Here is a 20,728-nt window from a genome sequence, read left to right as displayed (position 1 = left end):
TAAGTATTTCTCTACCATCTGATGGCATTAATTAATTCCCTTTACCTTTTTCTTTTTCTTTTTTATAACAGTGAGAGAGAATTCATCTCAGAGCCTTTGGCAGGCGAGAACAGCTAATGAGAGTTTAATGGCTTTATTTGGATTTTTCAGTTTTCGTTAATGGCTCTGTTAAATGGGTGATGAACGATCCTAGCTTTCCATTTAAGAAAGTCATGTAAAACCTTTTTTTTCCCCCAAAACACATAACAGAAATAGAAAGTGCGTGGCTGTCACAAAGGTGAGTCACGATGTTGTGTTTAGATATTATGGAGTGACGATGGGTTAGGCTGTTACCATCATGGATGGGCATGGCCACAGTGCACGGAATGTTCTTTGCTTCAAGGGAAGGCAAAAGTTGCCAAGAGTGCCCATGTATCTGAGTTCCCTGATGTAACTGGGCATTTGTCCTGCCTTTAAAAGGGGTTATGCACAGAAGTGCACCCCCATCAAATTAAGACATGCTTAAGCCTGAACCCCCAGGTCCCTGCAGGGTGATGTTATTGCAAACAGGGTCATTGCAGACGTGCCCTCAGTCAAGGGAAAACGAGGTTATACCAGGACTTCCACTAGTTAGGACTCTGTGTTTCCACAGCAGAGGGCCCAGGTTCGATCCCTGGTCAGAGAACTAAGATTCTGCAAGCCAAGGGGTGTGGCCAGAAATTGAAAAACAACAAAAAAAGATGAGGTCATACTGGAGCAGGGATGGACTCCTAAACCCATGTGATTGGTGGCCTTATAAGAAGGTGGTCATAATAAAAAAAGAACGAAACAATAGCATCTGTGGCAATATGGGGCATGGACCTACGTGGAGGTCATCGCACAAAGTGAAGTAAGTCACAAAAGGGTAAATACCATGATATCAGTTATATGTGGAATCTAAAATATGACATGAATGAACTTAGCTTGGAAACAGACTCATAGACATGAGAGGCCAGACTCACGGTTGCTGAGGGGGAGGGGAAGCGGGGAAAAGGACGGGGTAGGAGTGTGATGCCAACCATTATATACAGGATGGATAACGCAGAGCTTAGGCAACCACACTCAGTATCCTGCGATAAACCAGAAGAAGGGTTTCCCTGCTGGCTCAGGGGGAAAGAATCCGCCTGCTGATGCAGGAGATGCGGGTTTGATCGCTGGGCAGGGAAGATCCCCTGGAGGAGGAAACAGCCACCCACCCCAGTATTCCTGCCTGGAGGATCCCATGGACAGAGGAGCCTGGCGGGCTACAGTCCATGGGGTCGTAGAAGTGTCAGACACGACTGAAGAGACTTAGCACACAAAAGATATATTGAGCATTTCTCTCAACTAAAAAAATAGCTATACATGTGCTCAATGAGGAGGGCATGGCCACCCACTCCAGTATTCTTGCCTGTAGAATCTCAGGGACAGAGGGCCCTGGCCGGCTATGATTCATAGAGTTGCAAAGTAGTGGACAGGAATGAGCAACTATACAACAAGAAAAGCAAAAACAATGGAAAAGAAGATGAAAAACCATGTGTGTACATATTATATATATATATATATATATATATATATAATTGAATCACTTTGTTGTACAGCAGAAATTAACACTGTAAATCAACCGTATTTCAATAAATAGAGGAAGTTGGGCATGTGATGACAGACATGTTGGGGGAGGACCATGTGGTGAGAGACCCAGAGCTTGGAGAGATGTAGCTCTAAGTCAGGCTGAAGCAAAGAGTGCCCTCAAACCACCAGGAGCTAAGAATCGCCACAGGAACATCCCCCGACAGGTCTCGGATGGAGGTCAACCAGCCCCACCTTCAGCGTGGACTTCAAGCCTTGACAACTGAGCAACAATATACTTATGTTGTTGGAAGGCAAGCATTTGCTAATGTGTTGCTGCAGCTCCAGGGATCTAACAAACGAGGCTACGTAAAAACATTGACACTTGCTGACTTGACTCAAATTATCTCCCCGTGGAAGACAGATCCTCGCGGTGACAGAGGAGCATCTCTACCTGCGATGGCTGTGGCCTTCCCTGTTTCCCCGCTGTCTTCTTTAGATCAAACTTGTAAAATGGGAGCACTTGAAGCGAACCTTCACACACAACCGTTTGCTGCTCAGGAAAAAACTCACGTCTTTTCCTAGGAACTTAAAACCGAGAAACCACTTCCCAACAGAGAATATTTGGAAACACGGAAAAGAAGGAGGGGCTTCTCAGGTGATTCAGACAGTAAAGAATCTGCCTGCAATGCAGGAGATGTGGGTTCTATCCCTGGGTGGGGATCATCCCCTGGAGGAGGGCATGGCAACCCACTCCAGTATTCTTGCCTGGAGAATCCCATGGACAGAGAAGCCTGCTGGGTTATGGTCCATGGGGTCCCAAAATCTGCTAACCCTCTGCACCTCCCTGCATCCCCTCACCAGGGCTGTGTGAGGCTGCAATGTAGGGGGCCCAATTCCGCTCCTAACCCACCCCCACCGTCCACAGGAAGATTTAGCATCTTCGTTTTAAATTCAGAACCAGGAGCTCAAGGTTAATCACAGAAGTACACACAGGTAGAACTCAAGGACACCTCATTATTTCCCACAATTAAGTTACTCGACAAGAGAGAAAATGAGACAATTCCGTGATATTGGGGGCTGCTTGAGATGTTGGGAGGTGTTTTATCTCAGTCTGCAGAGAATCTGCTCCAGGGAATGTGGGTGAACCCCACTGTGTATGTAACTCTTGTATATTTTCTGCTGCATTTTGCCAATGAACTTTCTATATATGTACATAGAGAGATATACAGATAAATCTAGGCAAATATATGAAATTTATATATAGTAATGAACTAAGGTGTATACTTATATGTAAATGAAATAAATATACTTCCAAATATATATATTTAAAAATGAATAGATATTTATATATAAATAAAATATATTTGTAAATATATATAAATAAATCCCATAACTCATATGGAGAATGTTACGTGAGTATATACACAGAGTATATACACACATATATAATATATCTTATATATACACAAACAGGATTTCTCTACACTTTTGAGTTAAGTGGTGGCTCAGACAGTAAAGATTCCACCTGCAATGCGGGAGACCTGGGTTCAATCCGTGGGCTGGAAAGAGCTCCAAGAGAAGGGAATGGCTACCCACTCCAGTATTCTGGCCTGGAGAATCCCATGGACATGGGAGCCTGGCGGGTTACAGTCCACGGTGTCACAGAGTTGGACACGACTGAGTGACTTTCACTGTAGCAACCGTTATATGTGCTAACGCATACATAATATATAGCTATACAATATACACAAACAGTATTTCTATATATTCATTATCAGATTTATTTCACTCTTTGGCTATGCAGTAAAGACAATTTCCTGGGGTACATGTATTTTGATAACCCTGTTATTGACCAAACAACTCAAGATCCTTTGTACACTGGAAACTCGAGGTTTGATAAAATAGCCAAGTATGTCCAAATCTCTGACAAGACAAGGCTCTAACTAGATTTAAAACTCCAACTCAACTTTGAATGGAACAACCAAGGATATGTAAATCCCGAATAAGACAGGGTGGTTTGTACCTACCTTTGAAACTCCAACTCAACTCTGAGCGGAATAGCCAAGTGTATCTAAAGCCCCCACCAGACAAGGTCCAAACCGAGATTTGAAACTCCAGCTTGACGTTCAACAGAATAGCCCAGAATGATTAGCTCCTACCCCAGCATGGACCAAATGGAGAATTTTCAACATGGCAGGGAGCACCGCAGTAAAAAAAAAAAAAAAACCTGACTTCACAGAGAAGGACTCAAGGGTAAAGAAGAACCAAGGTCTCCCTCTATGTTGGAGGTGGGGGTGGTGGAAATGACTATTCTCATGACTGGGTGGGCAGGTGCGTGCGTGCCTGTGGACCGTGGTCAAGCTGGCTACAGAAAACGCACGCAGAAGGAGGAACCAGACAGGCAACAGCGTGATGGCGGTGGGGGAGAACTACGTACCCGGTCTTGGCGAAGTTGGTCCAGTAAGTCATGACCACTGCGCTGAGCATCACGTCGTTCTTGGAGAAGTTGCAGCTGAAGAGCTCGGTGGGACCGATCATGGGGATGCCGAAGACGTAGGGGACCTCGTCGCCGTGGGCTGAGTCCGCCCAGCTGGGCTTCATCTCGCTTTGGCAGTGGTGATAGAAGGCATAGAAATAGGTGGGCGAGCCGTACTGGGCGTGCAGGTCTGCGGTGGCCACGGCAGGGGCCACCCACTGGTGGTCCGTGAACAGGGCCACCAGGGTCTTGCGGCGCGTCTCGGGGTTCTCCTTGTCCGCCCAGTCTGTGTACATGAACTTGATGGTCTCCCGCAGGGTGTCTTTGCCCTCCGGATACCCGTACAGGTTGTCCACGAAGTTGGACACGGAGAAGTCGAAGTCGTTGGGCGTGACGCCGTCTTCGTGGTCCACGATGCCATCCACGAACTTGAGCCCCTCGCCCTGGTTGACGCCGAGCATGATGTCGTAGTTGAGGAACTCGCCCTGCTCCATGAGGATCTGAGGGTCGTCGGGGATGACGTCCCCGTCGATGACAGGCCCGAAGGAGATGTGGTAGGTGGCCGGCGTGATGCTCTGCTGGATGAGCTCCCGGTAGTTCTTGTTCCGCAGGCACTCCACCATGTCCGTGGTGTCCAGCATGTTGCAGCCCACCTTGTCTGCCAGGATCCGAGTGTACTTGGCGGGCTGGTAGTTGACGGCCCAGCTGGACAAGGCGGTCCCGCTCTGGATAATGGCCTTCTGGAAGAGACCTGCAGGGGCGAAACGGTGGACACGCAGATGAAAACCCGAGAGACAGAAGGGCAGCCTTCCACCCAGCAAAGACGGCTCTGACTGTCCCGCGGGGGCACGTGAGGTTCTGGATGCGGGACCATTGCAGCCCTTCCAGCATCTCTCTCTCATATCTCTTTGGTTCTTGGGCCCTCCCCTCCCCCCCTCGCTGGACTTGAAGGATGCTCTCTCGCACACACATCACAATTTAGGGAAATGAAACTGTCTTTACACTCTGGCTGCAGTGGTCATAAAAGATACAATCCCTCTCCTCTTCCCTGACTGTGTACAATACAGCTCTATCCTTAGATGTTATAAATAAAGCTTCGCAGAGTGATCACACCCCCTCCATCCCCTAAAACATGCTTTGTGGTAATAAGAGGTCAAAGCCCATTTTGCCTTACTGGCGAAACTGGGTACCACTTTATTGGGTGGAGGGTTGGGGGGATTCCATCAAATCAGGTTCAGAGCATAACATTCTGGAATGAATTTTAATTTCCACGCTCCATACACTGAAGGTGCTAAAAAAATTGCAATTAAAATAAATCCATTAATTAGCTATTCCTAAAGAAACCTTCACTCAAATGCCCCCACTATAACATACTTCCTTTTCCAAAAGAAAAAAGTGACTAATCTCAAAATGGCATCCATTCAAAACCCAGACTTTGGTACAACTTATCCTGCTACGTTTTAAATATGTCACTTGATGAGAAACGGTTTAAAAACTTTGGGGCTGTTTTACAAGTAAAATTCTGTGTAGCCTAAAATTTACGATCCGATCAGTCTAGTATGTGAGTGTCCAGAGATAAACAAGTATTTAAAAGAAAATGTTTTTTTTTTTTTTTTAAATGAGGACCGCTTTTAAGTGAAAGTGTTAGTCACTCAGTCGTGTTCAAACCTCAGCGACCCCATGGACTGCAGCCTTCCAGGCTCCTCTGTCCATGGGATTTTCCAGGCAAGAGTACTGGAGGGGGGTGCCATTGTACTACTTCAGTACAAGAGATGAAGGGCTATAAGATCACAGTATTCTGTTCCTTATCTCTTTCTGTCTTTGCCCTGAACCCCCGCAGGATCTAGTCCCAGCACCTCACGAGTTGCTGGGGGAATAAAGCATTCAGCCTGGAGTCCACCAGCTCACGTCCTCTCCATGTTTAAGGTCCCACGTGCAACCAAGGATGAAAGAAATATCACTGCCATCGGGAAAATGCGATTCTAAAGATTGGCAGGCTGCCCACACAGGATTGAAATGTGAAACAAATCTGGCTTTGGCCAACACACCATCAAGCCCATTTGGTGGCCGATTTCCCAACGTTTATCATTCCGCTGGAAACGGGGGACTATTGATGTGTGTGTGTGCTTCTCAAGATAAATATCGTCTTAATACAGGGGTCCTCGACCTCCGGGATCTAATGCCTGATGATCTGAGGTGGATCTGATGCAATAAAAATAGGAATAAAATACACTGCAAATGTAATGAATGCTCTGGATTCATTGAGAAACCATCCCCCAGCCTCTGGTCCTTGGAAAGACTGTCTTGCACAGAACTGGTCCCTGGTGCCAAGAAAGGTTGGGAGACCACAGCCTTAAAGTACCTCAGGGAAAGAAGGCTCATATTTGACCTAATAAAGGCAGTCATAAATCAAGACAACCAGAATTAGGAAAAATGCTGCTAGAAGGAATGTATTTTCTTTTCCTCTCTCTCTCTCACAACTGTTGGCCATGACTGAGATAGCAGTGTACATATATACATTGGTTTGTCAAGGAAGCGATATTAATATAACCTGTGATAAAACTCAAAAAAAAAAACTGAAGAAAATGTCACCTATAATTCATACTATAAAATGGGAGTTACTTTAATATTTTTAGTATCATCCCTTCTTGGTGTTTTTCACCCCACTGGTCTGAACATGGTTAGTTTTTGCTGTTGTTCAGTCGCTAAGTTGGGTCCAACTCTTTGCCACCCCATGGACTGCAGCACGCCAGGCTTCCCTGTTCTTCACTCTCTCCTGTAGTTTGCTCAAATTCAGGTTCATTGAGTCGGTGATGCCATCCAACCATTTGATTCTCTGCCACCCACCCGGTTTGGCTTTTGCCTTCAGTTTTTGCCAGCAAACAGAGTCTTTTCCAATTGTGCCTGATACCTGCATAGTATATTGGATGTCATAATTAAGAAACTCTCCCTGCTCCATCAGGGTCTGAGAAGTGCCCGGAATGGCATCCTTGTCCACAACAGGGTCAAGTGGTACCCGGTCAAGGTGATGGATTGCTGAATGACCCCTTCACACTGGGTGGGCCAGTCTCATGCATATTTTAACCACAATTCTCGGAGCAAATTATGACTCCTTTGAGGAAATGCACATATTCCTTATAACGTTCTTATCTTTTCAGTCTTGTAGTTTTTGTTTCATTCTTTGCCATGAGAATGCTGTGGTGGACATTTGCATGAGAATACGCTTTTCCCTTCTCTACCTTGATTTCATTAAGTGCTCCCACAAGAAGGGGAATTCCAAGGTCAGCAGTCTGGCTATGTTTTGACTGGTAAGTCCTGATTCTGTAGTGCTGGACTGTAACTGGAGAGCTGCTTTGTGGAAATGACCCATGCAAGGCACTCCCGTAATCACTTCTGATCTATCGATTTAAGTAATTAACACTCTTCCTCTGCTAGTTTTGGCTGACATGTGTGTGATTACTCCTGAAGTTGGACCTGACTATTTTGTAAATCGAGAACTGTGATGAAGCCACGGACAGATGGGAAATTATAATTATCTTCTGAAATGGTATAGGAATCGTTATCACTAAGGATCTAACGTATTCATTTTTTTTTCCTTTTTGAATAAAGGGTTAATATAAAACGTAAGCCTTTCATTCAACTCCTCCACAGTCATTTTTTAAATAAAGAATCAAGACATTCAGACTTCATTTGTTTGACTTAGTATGAATAGAATGCTAGATTTCTAAGTAAAAAAAAAAAAAACAGGCAACAAGTCACCAAGGTTTACTATATAGAGCACGAAACTGTAGTCAATATTCTGTAATAACCTATAATAGAAAATGATATACATACACCCATGTGTATATATGTATAGTTGAATCACCTTGCTGTACCCCTGTGCATTGTAAGTCAACTATACTTCAATAAAATATATATATGAAGAAAAAAGAAATTCAGACTTCAGAAGACTTAAAAATGATCATCAATCACACATTGCTAATGAACCCATCAATGCAGAAACGTCCACAACAGTGCAGGAAGCAAAAAAAAAAAGAAAAAACCACTGCATGCAGTCACACAGCACAATTATATTTCCCCCTCTTTTTTTAGCACGTTTATATGGTACATTTCTTTTTCATTAAAGAAATTTTATTGGAGTACGTTTGATGTCCAATGGTGCGTCCGTTTCAAGTATCCAGCAAAGCGAATCAGTTATACATATACATACGTCCACTGTTTTTTAGACTTTTCTCACGTAGGTCGCTACAGAGTATTAAGTAGGGTTCCCAATGCTATACAGTAGGTTGTGATTAGTTACCCATTTTATTTAGAGTAGTGTGTTTATATGTCAACTCCAGCCTCCCAATTTATTCCTCCCGCCATATCTTCAAAGAAATGTCTTTATAAAGAAAGATACATATTTGTAAAAGAAAGCTAGTAGTCAATGCAGGAGATATAAGAGAGTCAGGTTTTACCCCTGGGTCACGAAGATCCCCAGGCAAGCATGGCAACCCACTGCAGTATTCTTGCCTGGGAAATCCCATGGACAGAGGAGTCCGGTGGGCTACAGTCCATGGGGTTGCAAAAGAATCAGACATGACCTAGCAACTAAACAGCACATATTTTTAAAGAAAGATAGTGCTAGACTCTTTTTTTTTTTTTTTTAATGGGCTTCCCTGCTGGCTCAGAGGTTAAAGCGTCTGCCTGCAATGCGGGAGACCTGGGTTCGATCCCTGGGTCGGGAAGATCTCCTGGAGAAGGAAATGGCAACCCACTCCAGTATTCTTGCCTGGAGAATCCCATGGATGGAGGAGCCTGGTGGGCTACAGTCCATGGGGTCACAAAGAGTCGGACAGGACTGAGCGACTTCACTTTCACTTTAGACTCTTTAAAGAATAAGAATTCCTTTAAAGTTCAGGTGGTATTGATATACACAGTTCACACAGATATGGGGAAATTCTTAAACTAACAAATGGACACAGAAGGAAATATAACACGACCTTGAAGATTCAGATTATGAATCTTATCAATGTCCACCCGAACTTGCAAAAGTTATCCCAGGGCTGCACTTTTTAATTTTGTTGTTCTTTTTGTTTCGTTTTTGAAGGGAGTGTCTGGAAGTTATTCCACTGCTTCCAGACCCCTGTTCATTTCTATTTTAAAAATCTCTTATCTGTCCAGCAACAAAGGACCAGAGGGAATCACCTTGAGGTAAGTTTGCAACAAAGACCTAAGACTATAAGCATGTGGCTGCAAATGGTGTTTATTATGAAACATACGAATCTGCAACCATCATCCACATACTAATTCCCTCTCACACTTCTTCCAAGTTGAAAACTGATGTTAGTAACATTTAAAGTTGACCAAATAAACTCAGATAGGCAAACCCAGGGTGCAAACATTTCTACAGAAGTCATTTTCCTCCAGTGATGATAAGCAACTGCTGTTGGTCATGAGTCTTAAGTGAAAAAAAAAAAAATCTTGTTAACATTGTTAATAATACTAGTTGTTGCTTTTTGGTCTCTAAGCTGTGTCTGACTTTTTGCGACCCCCTGGGCTGTAACCCACCACGCTCCTCTGTCCATGGCATTCTCCAGGCAAGGATACTGGAGTGGCTTGTCATTTCCTCCTCCAGAGGATCTTCCCAACCCAAAGCTGGGTTCCTGCTCACTGAGCCACCAGGGATGCCTGTACTGCATGTTTAAAAGTTGCCAAGAGAGTGGATCTTAAAATTCTGATGAGAAGAAAAACAGTTTTTAACTCAACGGTGATGAATGTTAATTGGACTTATGGTGGTGGTTGCTTTGCACTACATACATAGATTGAATTCTTACCTTGTACAGTTGAAAGTAATCATTATTTTAAATGTATATTATTAAATATATATAATGCAAGTGCAAGTGTTAGTCACTGAGTCATTTCCAATTCTTTGCGACCCCATGGAAGCCAGGATCCTCTGTCCATGGGATTTCTCAGGAAAGAATACTGAAGTGGGTTGCCGTTTCCTTCTCCAGGAAATACATATAATGGTGTATGTCAAATTATACCTCAATTAGAAAAATCAGAAAGCAAGCCAGGTTAGAAGAGGATGCGGACACACGTCATTTGGGGCATTTTCTTCTTTTTTTAAAATTCATTAATTTATTTGGCAGTATGGTCTTCTCTGGTGGCTCAGTTGATATAGAGTCTGCTTGCAACGCAAGAGACCTGGGTTCAATCCCTGGGTGGGGAAGATCTCCTGGAGAAGGGAATGACAACCCACTCCAGTATCCTTGCCTGGAGAATCCCAAGGACAGAGGAGCCTGGCAGGCGACAGTCCATGGGGTCGCAAAGAGTCGGACACGACTGAATGACTAACATGTTTTCACTGCACTGGGTCTTAATTATGGCATGCTGCATCTAGTTCTGAAATCCCAGGCTTTCTGCACTGGCTGTGTGGTGTGTTAACCACTGGACCACCAGGAAAGTCCTTTCGTCATTTTCTGTGGAGGTTTCTAGAGGCACCACGGTCCCACCTGCATGTGTCTTGAATAAGAACTCTAAAGGTATATATATATGTTCCCCACCCACGACTTCCCTGGTGGCTCAGATGGTAAACCATGTGCCTACAATGCGGGAGACCCGGGTTCAAACCCTGGGTCAGGAAGATCCCCTGGAGAAGGCAATGGCACCCCGCTCCAGTACTCCTGCCTGGAAAATCCCATGGATGGAGGAGCCTGGTGGGCTGCAGTCCATGGGGTCGCTGAGGGTCGGGCACAACTGAGAGACTTCACTTCCACTTTTCACTTTCATGCATTGGAGAAGGAAATGGCAACCCACTCCAGTGTTCTTGCCTGGAGAATCCCAGGGACGGGGGAGCCTGGTGGGCTGCCGTCTATGGGGTCGCACAGAGTCAAACACGATTGAAGCGACTTAGCAGCATATATATATATACACACATATATATATAAAATAAAATGAAATATCAATATAAAAAATAACTCTATGGAGTTCACAGAGGGGTTCAGCTCTTGGTCCCAGGGGTCCCCTGCCCAGTGTGGGGGACGCTCTTCTTACCTTCTGAATAGTGAGACAAGGTCAAGAGGCTGACACAGGAGGCGCCCGCGCCCGAGCCGAAGATGGTGACTCTCTTGGGGTCCCCACCGAAGGCCCCGACGTTCTCCTCGATCCAGCGCAAGGCTTGGATCTGGTCCAGGAGCCCGTAGTTGCCTTTGGCCGCCTGATCGCCGGTGCTCAGAAAGCCTGCAGAGGAAGACAGGAGATTTTGGGGTCGTCACCTACAGAGTACACGGCCACAGCATCGCTGCTACTTGGATATTTCACGGGACACCTTGTTCCTTGTTTGCGTCTCCTCCCTGTACATAGAAGGAAGAGAACAGCACCTTTTCATGACAGAAAGGGTTATATGATATAAACAATAGTTACAATGGTTTTTCTTTCTTTTGAAAAGAAAGTGAAAGTCGCTCAGTCGTGTCTCACTCTTTGCAACCCCATAGGCTACACAGTCCATGGAATTCTCCAGGCTGGAATACTTGAGTGGGTAGCCTATCCCTTCTCCAGCAGATCTTCCTGACCCAGGGATCGAACCCAGGTCTCCTGCATTGCAGGTGGATTCTTTACCAGCTGAGCTATAACGGAAACCCACGAATACTGGAGTGAATAGCCATTCCCTTCTCCAGGAGATCTTCCCAACTCAGGGATTGAACCCAGGTCTCCCACATTGCAGGCAGATTCTTTTCCAGCTGAGTCATAAGGAAAACCCAAGAGCGGGTAGCCTATCCCTTCTCCAGCAGATCTTCCCGACCCAGGAATCAAACCGGAGTTTCCGGCACTGCAGGCGGATTCTTTACCAACTGAGCTATCAGGGAAGCCCTGTTTCTTTTGACAGTATAATGAAATGTCTCACTCAGGCTTTGTATGAGGCAAAGTGAATCTGAAATACACGACCGTATCAGAAACCTATACATTTTATAGGCTAGCAGTAAAGAGTCCACCAGCAATACAAGAGATGCTGATTCAATCCCTAGGTTACGAAGACTTCCTGGAACAGGAAACAGTAACCCACGCCAGTATTCTTGCCTGGGAAATCCCAAGGACAGAGGAGCCTGGAGGGCCACGGTCCCTGAAGTTACAAAGATTCCGACACGACAGCAATTAAACATTCATTTTACTAGACTCAAGTCATTACTCCTGTGTGTATCTAGGTTTTCCGTGGAAACAAAACAAAAAAAACTGCAGGAAAAAGAAAAACAAACTAATTTTTCAGGGCAAAAAGCTTCTGTATCATCAGTGTATAAGATTGTGTGTACTATGTATAAAATTGTGTATAAGATTGTGTGCACCGTTATAAGAACAGAAGGTTATCTTTTGCCCATTGACTTCCTCATTAACATATTTTATTTAACTCCATTCAACTCACAAATTTCAAAGGAAATTAGAACCATCAAGACATGCCACTCTTAAATAGTTTGGAATGCATCTCTCTTTTTCTATATTAAAAAAGATATTACAGTTACATGCAGAAACGTACAATTTTTTAATCTCGGCCAAAAGGCAATGCATATTCAAATCTCCCCAACTGTCCCCCCCAGAATAGCACGGACTGCGATACTTTCTTTTAAAAACTAAGAGGATTTTAATTTTTAGTTTTAATTTTAAAAAGTGTAAGCTAAGGAATCAAACCCTAAATGCCACCTTAAAAGCTGCAAAGAAGACCATCTGGGCATTCATTGTGGCAAAGTGATTATTTTTTTGATTTTTGAGATCACATGCCCTTTTGGGTTCACACTGCAGAAATATCTTGACCTGGAACCTCTGCTTTCCTCTGATGCTTGAAGTCTTCCTGTGGGACAAACAGATGCTCTCTTGCTCAGATTTAAAACTATGAATATTTTATGAAGCGTCTGCCGAGCTTAAATACTAGCACAAACTTTAATCCAACTTTACATGCAAATCTGTCTTCAGTAAGCCTTCTGGGGAGAAGAAAAGAGTCATAAAAAGTTTTTTCCCCCCTACTTCCCACTCTTACATGACCCTACACAAAATGCCAATATATTACCTCTGTGTGGTTGTTGTTCATTCACTAAGTTGTGTCCGACTCTTTGCAACCCCATGGACTGTAGCACAACAGGCTTCCTTGTCCTTCACTATCTTCCAGAGTTTGCCCAAGTTCATGTCCATCGAGTCGGTGATGCCACCCAACCATCTCATCCTCTGTCACCCCCTTCTCCTCCTGTCCTCAATCTTTCCCAGCATTAGGGTCTTTTCCAATGAGCTAGTTCTTCCCATTAGGTGGCCAAAGCATTGGAGTTTCAGCTTCAGCATCAGTCCTTGCAATGAATATTCAGGGCTGCTTTCCTTTAGGGATGGACTGGTTTGATCTCCTTGCTAAGCAAGGACTCTCAACGGTTTTTTCCCACTCCGCAGTTCAAAAGCATCAATTCTTTGGCACTCAGCCTTCTTTATGGTCCAACTCTCACATCTGTACATTACTAACTGGAAAAAGCATAGCTTTGACTACATGGACCTTTGTTGGCAAAGTGATATCTCTGCTTTTTAATACACTGTTGAAGTTTGTCATAGCTTTCCTTCTTAGCAAGCATCTTCTAATTTCCTTGCTTCTAGTTTGGCTGCAGTCACCATCCCCAGTGATTTTAGAGCCCAAGAAGAGAAAGTCTGTCATTGCTCCCACTTTTCCCCCTTTATTTTCCTCTTTATTGAAAGGGTTATGATAGTCACATATTTCAGGGACTGCTTATTAAATAAGCATGGCCAGTAAGTATGGTGTTTACATGAAGACAGGCTATTGGGGACTGAAAATAACAGAAAAGAGAACCAACGCCTTCAAAGACATCCTTAAGCAAACCTGGAGGGATTCCCAGGTGGTTCAGTGGTTAAGACTTCACCTGACAAGCAGGAAATGTGGGTCTGATCCCTGGGTCTGAAGATCCCCTGGAGAAGGGAATGGCAACCCAACCCACTCCGGTATTCTTATCAGGGAAATCCCCTGGACAGAGGAGCCTGGCGCGCTACCATCTATGGGGTCCCAAAGAGTCAGACATGACTGAGCAACTGAGCACCTAAGCAAAGCTGGCAGAAACCCAAGAAACCCTCAGAGTAGGTTGGAGAAGACTCTTGAGCGTCCCTTGGACTGCAAGGAGATCCAACCAGTCCATCCTAAAGGAGATCAGTCCTGGGTGTTCATTGGAAAGACTGATGTTGAAGCTGAAACTCCAATACTTTGGCCACCTCATGTGAAGAGCTGACTCATTGGAAAAGACCCTGATGCTGGAAAAGATTGAGGACAGGAGGAGAAGGGGGTGGTAGGATGAGATGGTTGGATGGCATCACTGACTCGATGGACATGAATCTGAGTGAACTCTGGGTTTTGGTGATGGACAGGGAGGCCTGGTGTGCTGCAATTCATGGGGTCGCAAAAAGTTGCACAGGATTGAGCGACTGAACTGAACTGAACCAGCTTCTCAAAACATAAAACAAAACCGTAAAGAATGAGATCTTTCACCAACTGAGGAATGAGGTTACCTTCCCATAGTTTGCCTGACTACCTATGAGCTACGGGGTGTATGAACCAGGAGGTGATTGGAAATGAATGGTCTGGTCCAAATAAAAGCAGCAAGAATGTTTTTTCTTTTTTGCCATCGTTGCTCTGAAATTGCAATCATCTGGACTCCCAACCTCCTTGCCCGAGTACATACAAGGATGTCAACTGCCAGGGTGCACATTTAGGGAACGTCACACAAATCCACTCCCCTCGAGAGTTCACGGGGGTGGCTTCGAGTTGAGCGAAAGGATGGGAGTGTGCAGACATTACCAGGCGCTCCCTTATGTAATTGGCAATTACTAATTAGTCTTTCCTGCCCGAGAATGTTGTGGAACACCCCCCCCACCCCCGCCACAGCATTTCACATGCCTTCTCATAAAATGAATCGCACTTTGCTTGGGGGGAAAAGCCTCTTTCAGCGGGCTTTATGGATGAAACCGGTTGATAATGACGGTTTGGGTACCGGATAATAACCATAAAGAGAAGCCTCTCTCCCTCCATTCAGCTAAGAGGTGATTCCTTCCTAAAGGCTCCAGGAATTTTCTGGCAGAACCGTCCTGGTTTTAACCCATCCGCCTCTCTCCTATGCTTCACTCTCACGGAATGACCTCCTCAGTTATTTTTCTGGAGATGAGCCTGACGATTTTTGCAATGGATCGTAAATCACGAGTCTTTAGGAAATCAGAGCCCCTCGGTCCACAGTGAAACACGACCGTCTCTCCGCAAAGAACGTGACTGTCCAATAACCTCTGTGATAGGAGGGACCATTAACATTCCATACCCTGGCAAATCCTACTTCTTCTAAAAGCATCTCATGGAAAGGTTTGATGCTGGCGATTCTAATCTCCTTCCAGAAGCTCTGCAGGAAACAGCTTTCCATGTGTCTCAGAACCCCAGCAAAGGTACCCAGGGTTTTTTTGAAGCTGGTGTTTCCATAGCGTCTGACATGGAATCTTCACTTACTGCTACCACCAGGGACGGCTTTTTTCACTCTTTTTTCACCTTTTATTTTGTACTGGAGTATAACCAATTAAAAGTGTTGTGATGGTTTCGGGTGGACAGCAAAGGGACTCAGCCATACATACACATGTATCCGTTCTGCCCCAAACTCTCCTCCCATCCAGGCTGCCACATGACATTGAGCGGAGTTCCCTGTGCTGGACAGCAGGTCCTTGCTGGTTCTCCATGTTAAACACAGCAGTGTGTCCATGTCCATCCCAGACTCCCTGACTATCCCTTCCCCCATCCTTCCCGCATTTCATTTGTTCTTTTCAGTGCTTCTGAGTTCCCGTGGCAGGACCAGAATGAATGCAAGTGGTTTTATATTCCCTATGAAAGCAAACTGCTTTCCTAGTCTAACTGTCAAAATACAGTGTTTGATGGATTTCCCTGGTGGTCCAGCTGTTACAACTTCGGCTTCCCTGGTGGCTCAGACGGTAAAGCGTCTGTCTGCAATGGGAAGAGACCTGGGTTCGATCCCTGGGTCGAGAAGATCCCCTGGAGAAGGAAATGGCAATCCACTCCAGTACCTTTGCCTGGAAAATCCCATGGACGGAGGAGCCTGATAGGCTACAGAGTCGGACACGACTGAGCGACTTCATTTTCACCTTCCAAAGCAGGGGGTAGGGAGTGCAGGTTCGATCCCTGGGCAGGGAGGTAAGATCCCACCAGTCTTGTGGCCAAAAAGCCAAAACATAATGCAGAAGCAACACTGTTTCACAAATCGAAGAAAGCCTTTAGAAATGTTTCACATCAAAAATTCTAGAAACAAAACAAAACAAATTGCTGCTGCTGCTGCTAAGTCGCTTCAATCGTGTTTGACTCTGTGCGACCCCATAGACGGCAGCCCACCAGGCTCCCCCATCCCCGGGATTCTCCAGGCAAGAACACTGGAGTGGGTTGCCATTTCCTTCTCCAATGCATGAAAGTGAAAAGTGAAAGTGATCACAGTGCCTGATATAATCCAGACAGAGCATGGGCCGGGGTTTCCTGGCGTGGGACTGTACGAACAACATTAAAGCAGCTTGTCGACTGGGAAACAAAGACACACTTTACCAAAGATCGAAGGGTCTCAAGGGGTCAGTTTCCCAGATCAGCTTGCAACTTCTCTAACGTGCTTCAGATGAATTCACAGAAGCCCGTCCCTTGACTGGCCAAACCCGGTGATTTTAAACAAATGGCTCCTTTTCACAGACACATACTCCTGACTCCAAATTCTCTAAGCGTCTCAGCTGATGAAACGTTGGTTTTTGAGATTTACTGTCTCTGAAGTGAAGCTTGTAAATCAGTAAGGCGTCCCCGCCCCCCACAACCAACAACATTAACTGAACAAGGAGAGAGACACACAAAAGAAGTCATTTGAATTTAGACAGATTAGGGACTAAATTGATACTGAGTTTCAATCAAAGCACTGGAAGGAATAACACACACACACACACACACATACATGAGATGTGCTAAGTGGCTGGGTGTTTATTTTAAAATGTGATTCATGGAAAAGATGCTTAAAAACCCTAAATCCCATCTCTCATTGCACGTTGAATGAAATGAGTATTGTGTGCATTGTATTTGGTCTAAATATTGCTCTGGAACAGAAAGTTGAGCCTTGTAGGGTGGCTAACCAGTATCTAAATGTTCCTCATTCAACTGAACTGCAAGACTTTAAGAGACTGGTTCCAGAACACACATTAAGTGGGCAGTAAGAAGCCCAGTGGGGTCAGATGTATTAATAACCACACTTCAGTTGTTTGCAACATGACTTTAATGCCACAGATGATGTAATCCCTTGAGAAATAATTCACTACCTAAGCGTGAAAGATTGAGGGCAGGCGGAGAAGGGGACGACAGAGGATGAGATGGTTGGATGGCATCACCGACTCAATGGACAGGAGTTTGAGCAAGTTCTGGGAGATGGTGAAGGACAGGGAAGTCTGGCGTGCTGCAGCCCATGGGGTCACAAAGAGTCAGACACGACTGAGCGACTGAACAACCACATTTTTTTTTATGATCATTAAACAGAAGATAACCACCAAGTGACCATTTTCATTTACATTTTCAAGGCGCTTGCATTTGAGAGAGAATTTTGTATTTGTGCACCCAATATTTAATTCAAAGGAGTAAAAGCAAAAAGGAAATGTGTAAATGAAAACATTTCAATGAGAAAAGTCACACAATTTACTTTAGGTCACGTAAATTGAAATCTGTGTAATAAGAATGAGAAATCTGTGTAATAAGAATCAGAGCTAAGGTAGAAATACGAAGCAGGACAATAAATGCCCGTTTTTGTTCTTTGATGCTTACAGAAAATCATTCCCTTACAGAAAATCATTCCCTGGGTGTGTTTGTTACGAGGTGAAACTGAAGTTTTCTTCTTTTCTAAAAAAAATATTTATTTATTTATTTGGCCATGTGGGGTCTTAGTCGAGGCATGGGGAACCCAGGTCCCTGAGCACGGGTTGTACCCAGCCACCTGCATTGGGAGCATGGGGTCTTAGCCACTGGACCACCAGGAAGTCCCTGAATTTTTATTATTGGATTCATTTATGATTTAGCAAGAGTGCATAGGGTCTAAAGAATGGGATAAAACTGGAAAAACATTTAAATCCTGTGGGTGGGATAGGCAAAGCTATTTGGATTGTGTCTGATTTTGTTTTCATTTTGCGTAAAAATGGCCCAAGTCGTAACTAATGCTACTTTTATGATATTTCATTGCCATCTCAATATTGCACAGAGTCAGAGCAATTTCCTGTGTCAGGAGAATAAATCTAAGAGAATGATGACGGACACATGATTTCTACAGCACGTGTTTCAGAACGTGGGGCCCATGACTGTATCAGTGGGATTCCTTGCACTATTTTTAAAAAGCATATTCTATCCCTGACTGACAATTTCCACTGAGCCTGCACAGACGTCTTAAAGTATTTTAGCTGAAAATATATGGATTCACAAAACTAACACTCATTAAATTCTGGAAACAAAATAGAAAATGATAAAACCCTGTTTGTTATACAACACTGATCAAAAGGTGAAGATCATTGATAAACATATTTCATGATGCTGAGAATTTGGCAACAGCCAGTCTGGAGCCAAATCCCCTGTGAGCCAACAAGATTTTTTTTTTTTCTTAAATCAAAATCTCATCCTTGAATATTTTCCAGATTTGTTGATGAGAAGTCTGAGTGCCAAAAAACAGATGCTTTTGAAATGTGGTGCTGGAGAACACTCTTGAGAGTCCCTTGGGGAACAAGGCGGTCAAACCAATCAATCCTAAAGGAAATCAACCGTGAATATTCTTTGGAAGGACTGATGCTAAAGCTGAAGCTCCGATCCTTTGGCCACCTGATGCGAAGAACTGACTCACTGGAAAAGACCCTGATGCTGGGAAAGATTGAAGGCGGGAGGAGAAGGGAACGACAGAGGATGAGATGGTTGGATGGCATCACCAACTCTATGGACATGACTTTGTGGAAACTCCAGGAGAGAGGGAAGGACAGGGAAGCCTGGTGTGCTACAGTCCATGGGGTTGCAAAGAGTCAGACATGATTTAGTGACTGAACAACAAATTCAACTGGCTGTCACATGCTTTTGATTTGGTCTCTTGAATAGCTCATACACTTCATCACTCCTCAAGGCTGCATCACAGTGTCCAAGATAAGAGGTCTGATTCACTCACTCAACCTTGCAGCTTCCAATCCATTTCTACACCATCAATATAATCATGGTGCTCCGAAGGCATACAAAAGGGCAAAACACACCAAAATCAAAACTTGAAGCCCCCTGACTCAGCAGTTCTATTTCCATAAATGTTTTCTATAAAAATCTGTATTGGTACAGAAATAGCCACAGGAGGGTTTGCAATGTGCTGCTGCTCAGAATTTTTTAAAAAATATATATTACATTTTGGGGCCAAACCTCATGGCATGTGGGATCTTAGTTCCTTGACCAGCGATTGAACCTGAGCCCCCTGCGTCGGAAGCACAGAGTCGTAACCACTGATTGACCAAGAATATACCTATTGATTATAATTTTGAATGTAAGACATTTGGACAGCATCAGCAAAGTAACTGACATAAATTTGAGCATAGTCGGGAGATAGTGGAGGACAGGGAAGCCAGGCAGGCTGTAGTTCACGGGATCACGAATAGTTGAACACAAATTAGCAAGTGAACAATAAAACATGAATGACAGCAATCTCAAAATCCATGAATAGATTTGCTGCATGAATTCTGTTGGCTGAATCCACGTAACCGGAGGCTGTATACGTATATAAAATTATACAGAGCATTTCTATGTGTAAACACAGAATCACGTCTAAGATGTCTTCAGAGAAACCGGAATACTTTGTCTTATAGATCCCATTTTTATGACCCATAACAAGAAGGGTGTGAGAAATATAATCTCTGCAAAGAAATCAAATAGTTCATAGTGTTTGTCTCTAGGAAGGGACTTCCCTGGTGGCTCTGATGGTTAAAAATGTGCCTGCAATGCAGGAGACCCAGGTTCGACCCCTGGGTCGGGAAGATCCCCTGGAGGAGGAAATGGCAACCCACTCCAGTATTCTTGCCTGGAGAATCCCATGGACAGAGGAGCCTGGTGGGCTACAGCCCATGGGGTCGTAAAGAGTCAGACACGACTGAGTGACTAATGTTAAGAAGGTGGCTATAAGTGATTTTCATGCTTAATTTTAAATAACGGCTTTTTCTTCCCATGTATAACTGCTTTTGTATCCATTGTACACGGACATACACACGTATACACAGAACACAGCAAGTTTGTGTGAAAGTCAAATGTCTTAGAGGGATGTCCAGGACCATCCTCTGTGGTCCATCTCTACATCGCTGGCCGTGCTTGACACATGCCCTTTAGCCAACAAATCGACCACATTCCACATGACTGCCCCCTGGGATACACCTTGCATCTCCGTCCCTCTCTGTACACAGTATCTTCCACCTCTTCCTGAAGGTGAAACCCAAAGTCGCTGAGTCCTATCCGACTCTTGGTGACCCCATGATCTATACAGTCCATGGAATTCTCCAGGCCAGAATACTGGAGGGGGTAGCCGTTCCCTTCTCCAGGGGATCTTCCCAACCCAGGGATCGAACCCAGGTCTCCTGCATTGCAGGCGGATTCTTTACCAGCTG

The 20,728-nt window shown here is 44.4% G+C and overlaps 1 protein-coding gene across 2 annotated transcripts in view; it reads right to left on the bottom strand.

The window, feature by feature from the left end:
* NLGN4X (neuroligin 4 X-linked) overlaps nucleotides 1–20,728 on the bottom strand; it is a 300,903-nt gene that overhangs the window by 8,442 nt on the left and 271,733 nt on the right. For both annotated transcript variants that reach the window (XM_055564577.1, XM_055564578.1), the window contains 2 exons: nucleotides 11,084–11,269; nucleotides 4,007–4,796 (listed from right to left, as the gene is read on the bottom strand). In XM_055564577.1, the coding sequence (XP_055420552.1) occupies nucleotides 4,007–4,796; nucleotides 11,084–11,269 (976 nt within the window). The remainder of the gene's footprint in view (nucleotides 1–4,006; nucleotides 4,797–11,083; nucleotides 11,270–20,728) is intronic.

The sequence above is a fragment of the Bubalus kerabau genome, chromosome X (assembly GCF_029407905.1).
Source record: "Bubalus kerabau isolate K-KA32 ecotype Philippines breed swamp buffalo chromosome X, PCC_UOA_SB_1v2, whole genome shotgun sequence".
NCBI classification, from domain to species: Eukaryota; Metazoa; Chordata; class Mammalia; order Artiodactyla; family Bovidae; genus Bubalus; species Bubalus kerabau.
This window is presented reverse-complemented; position numbering and strand designations above follow the sequence as displayed.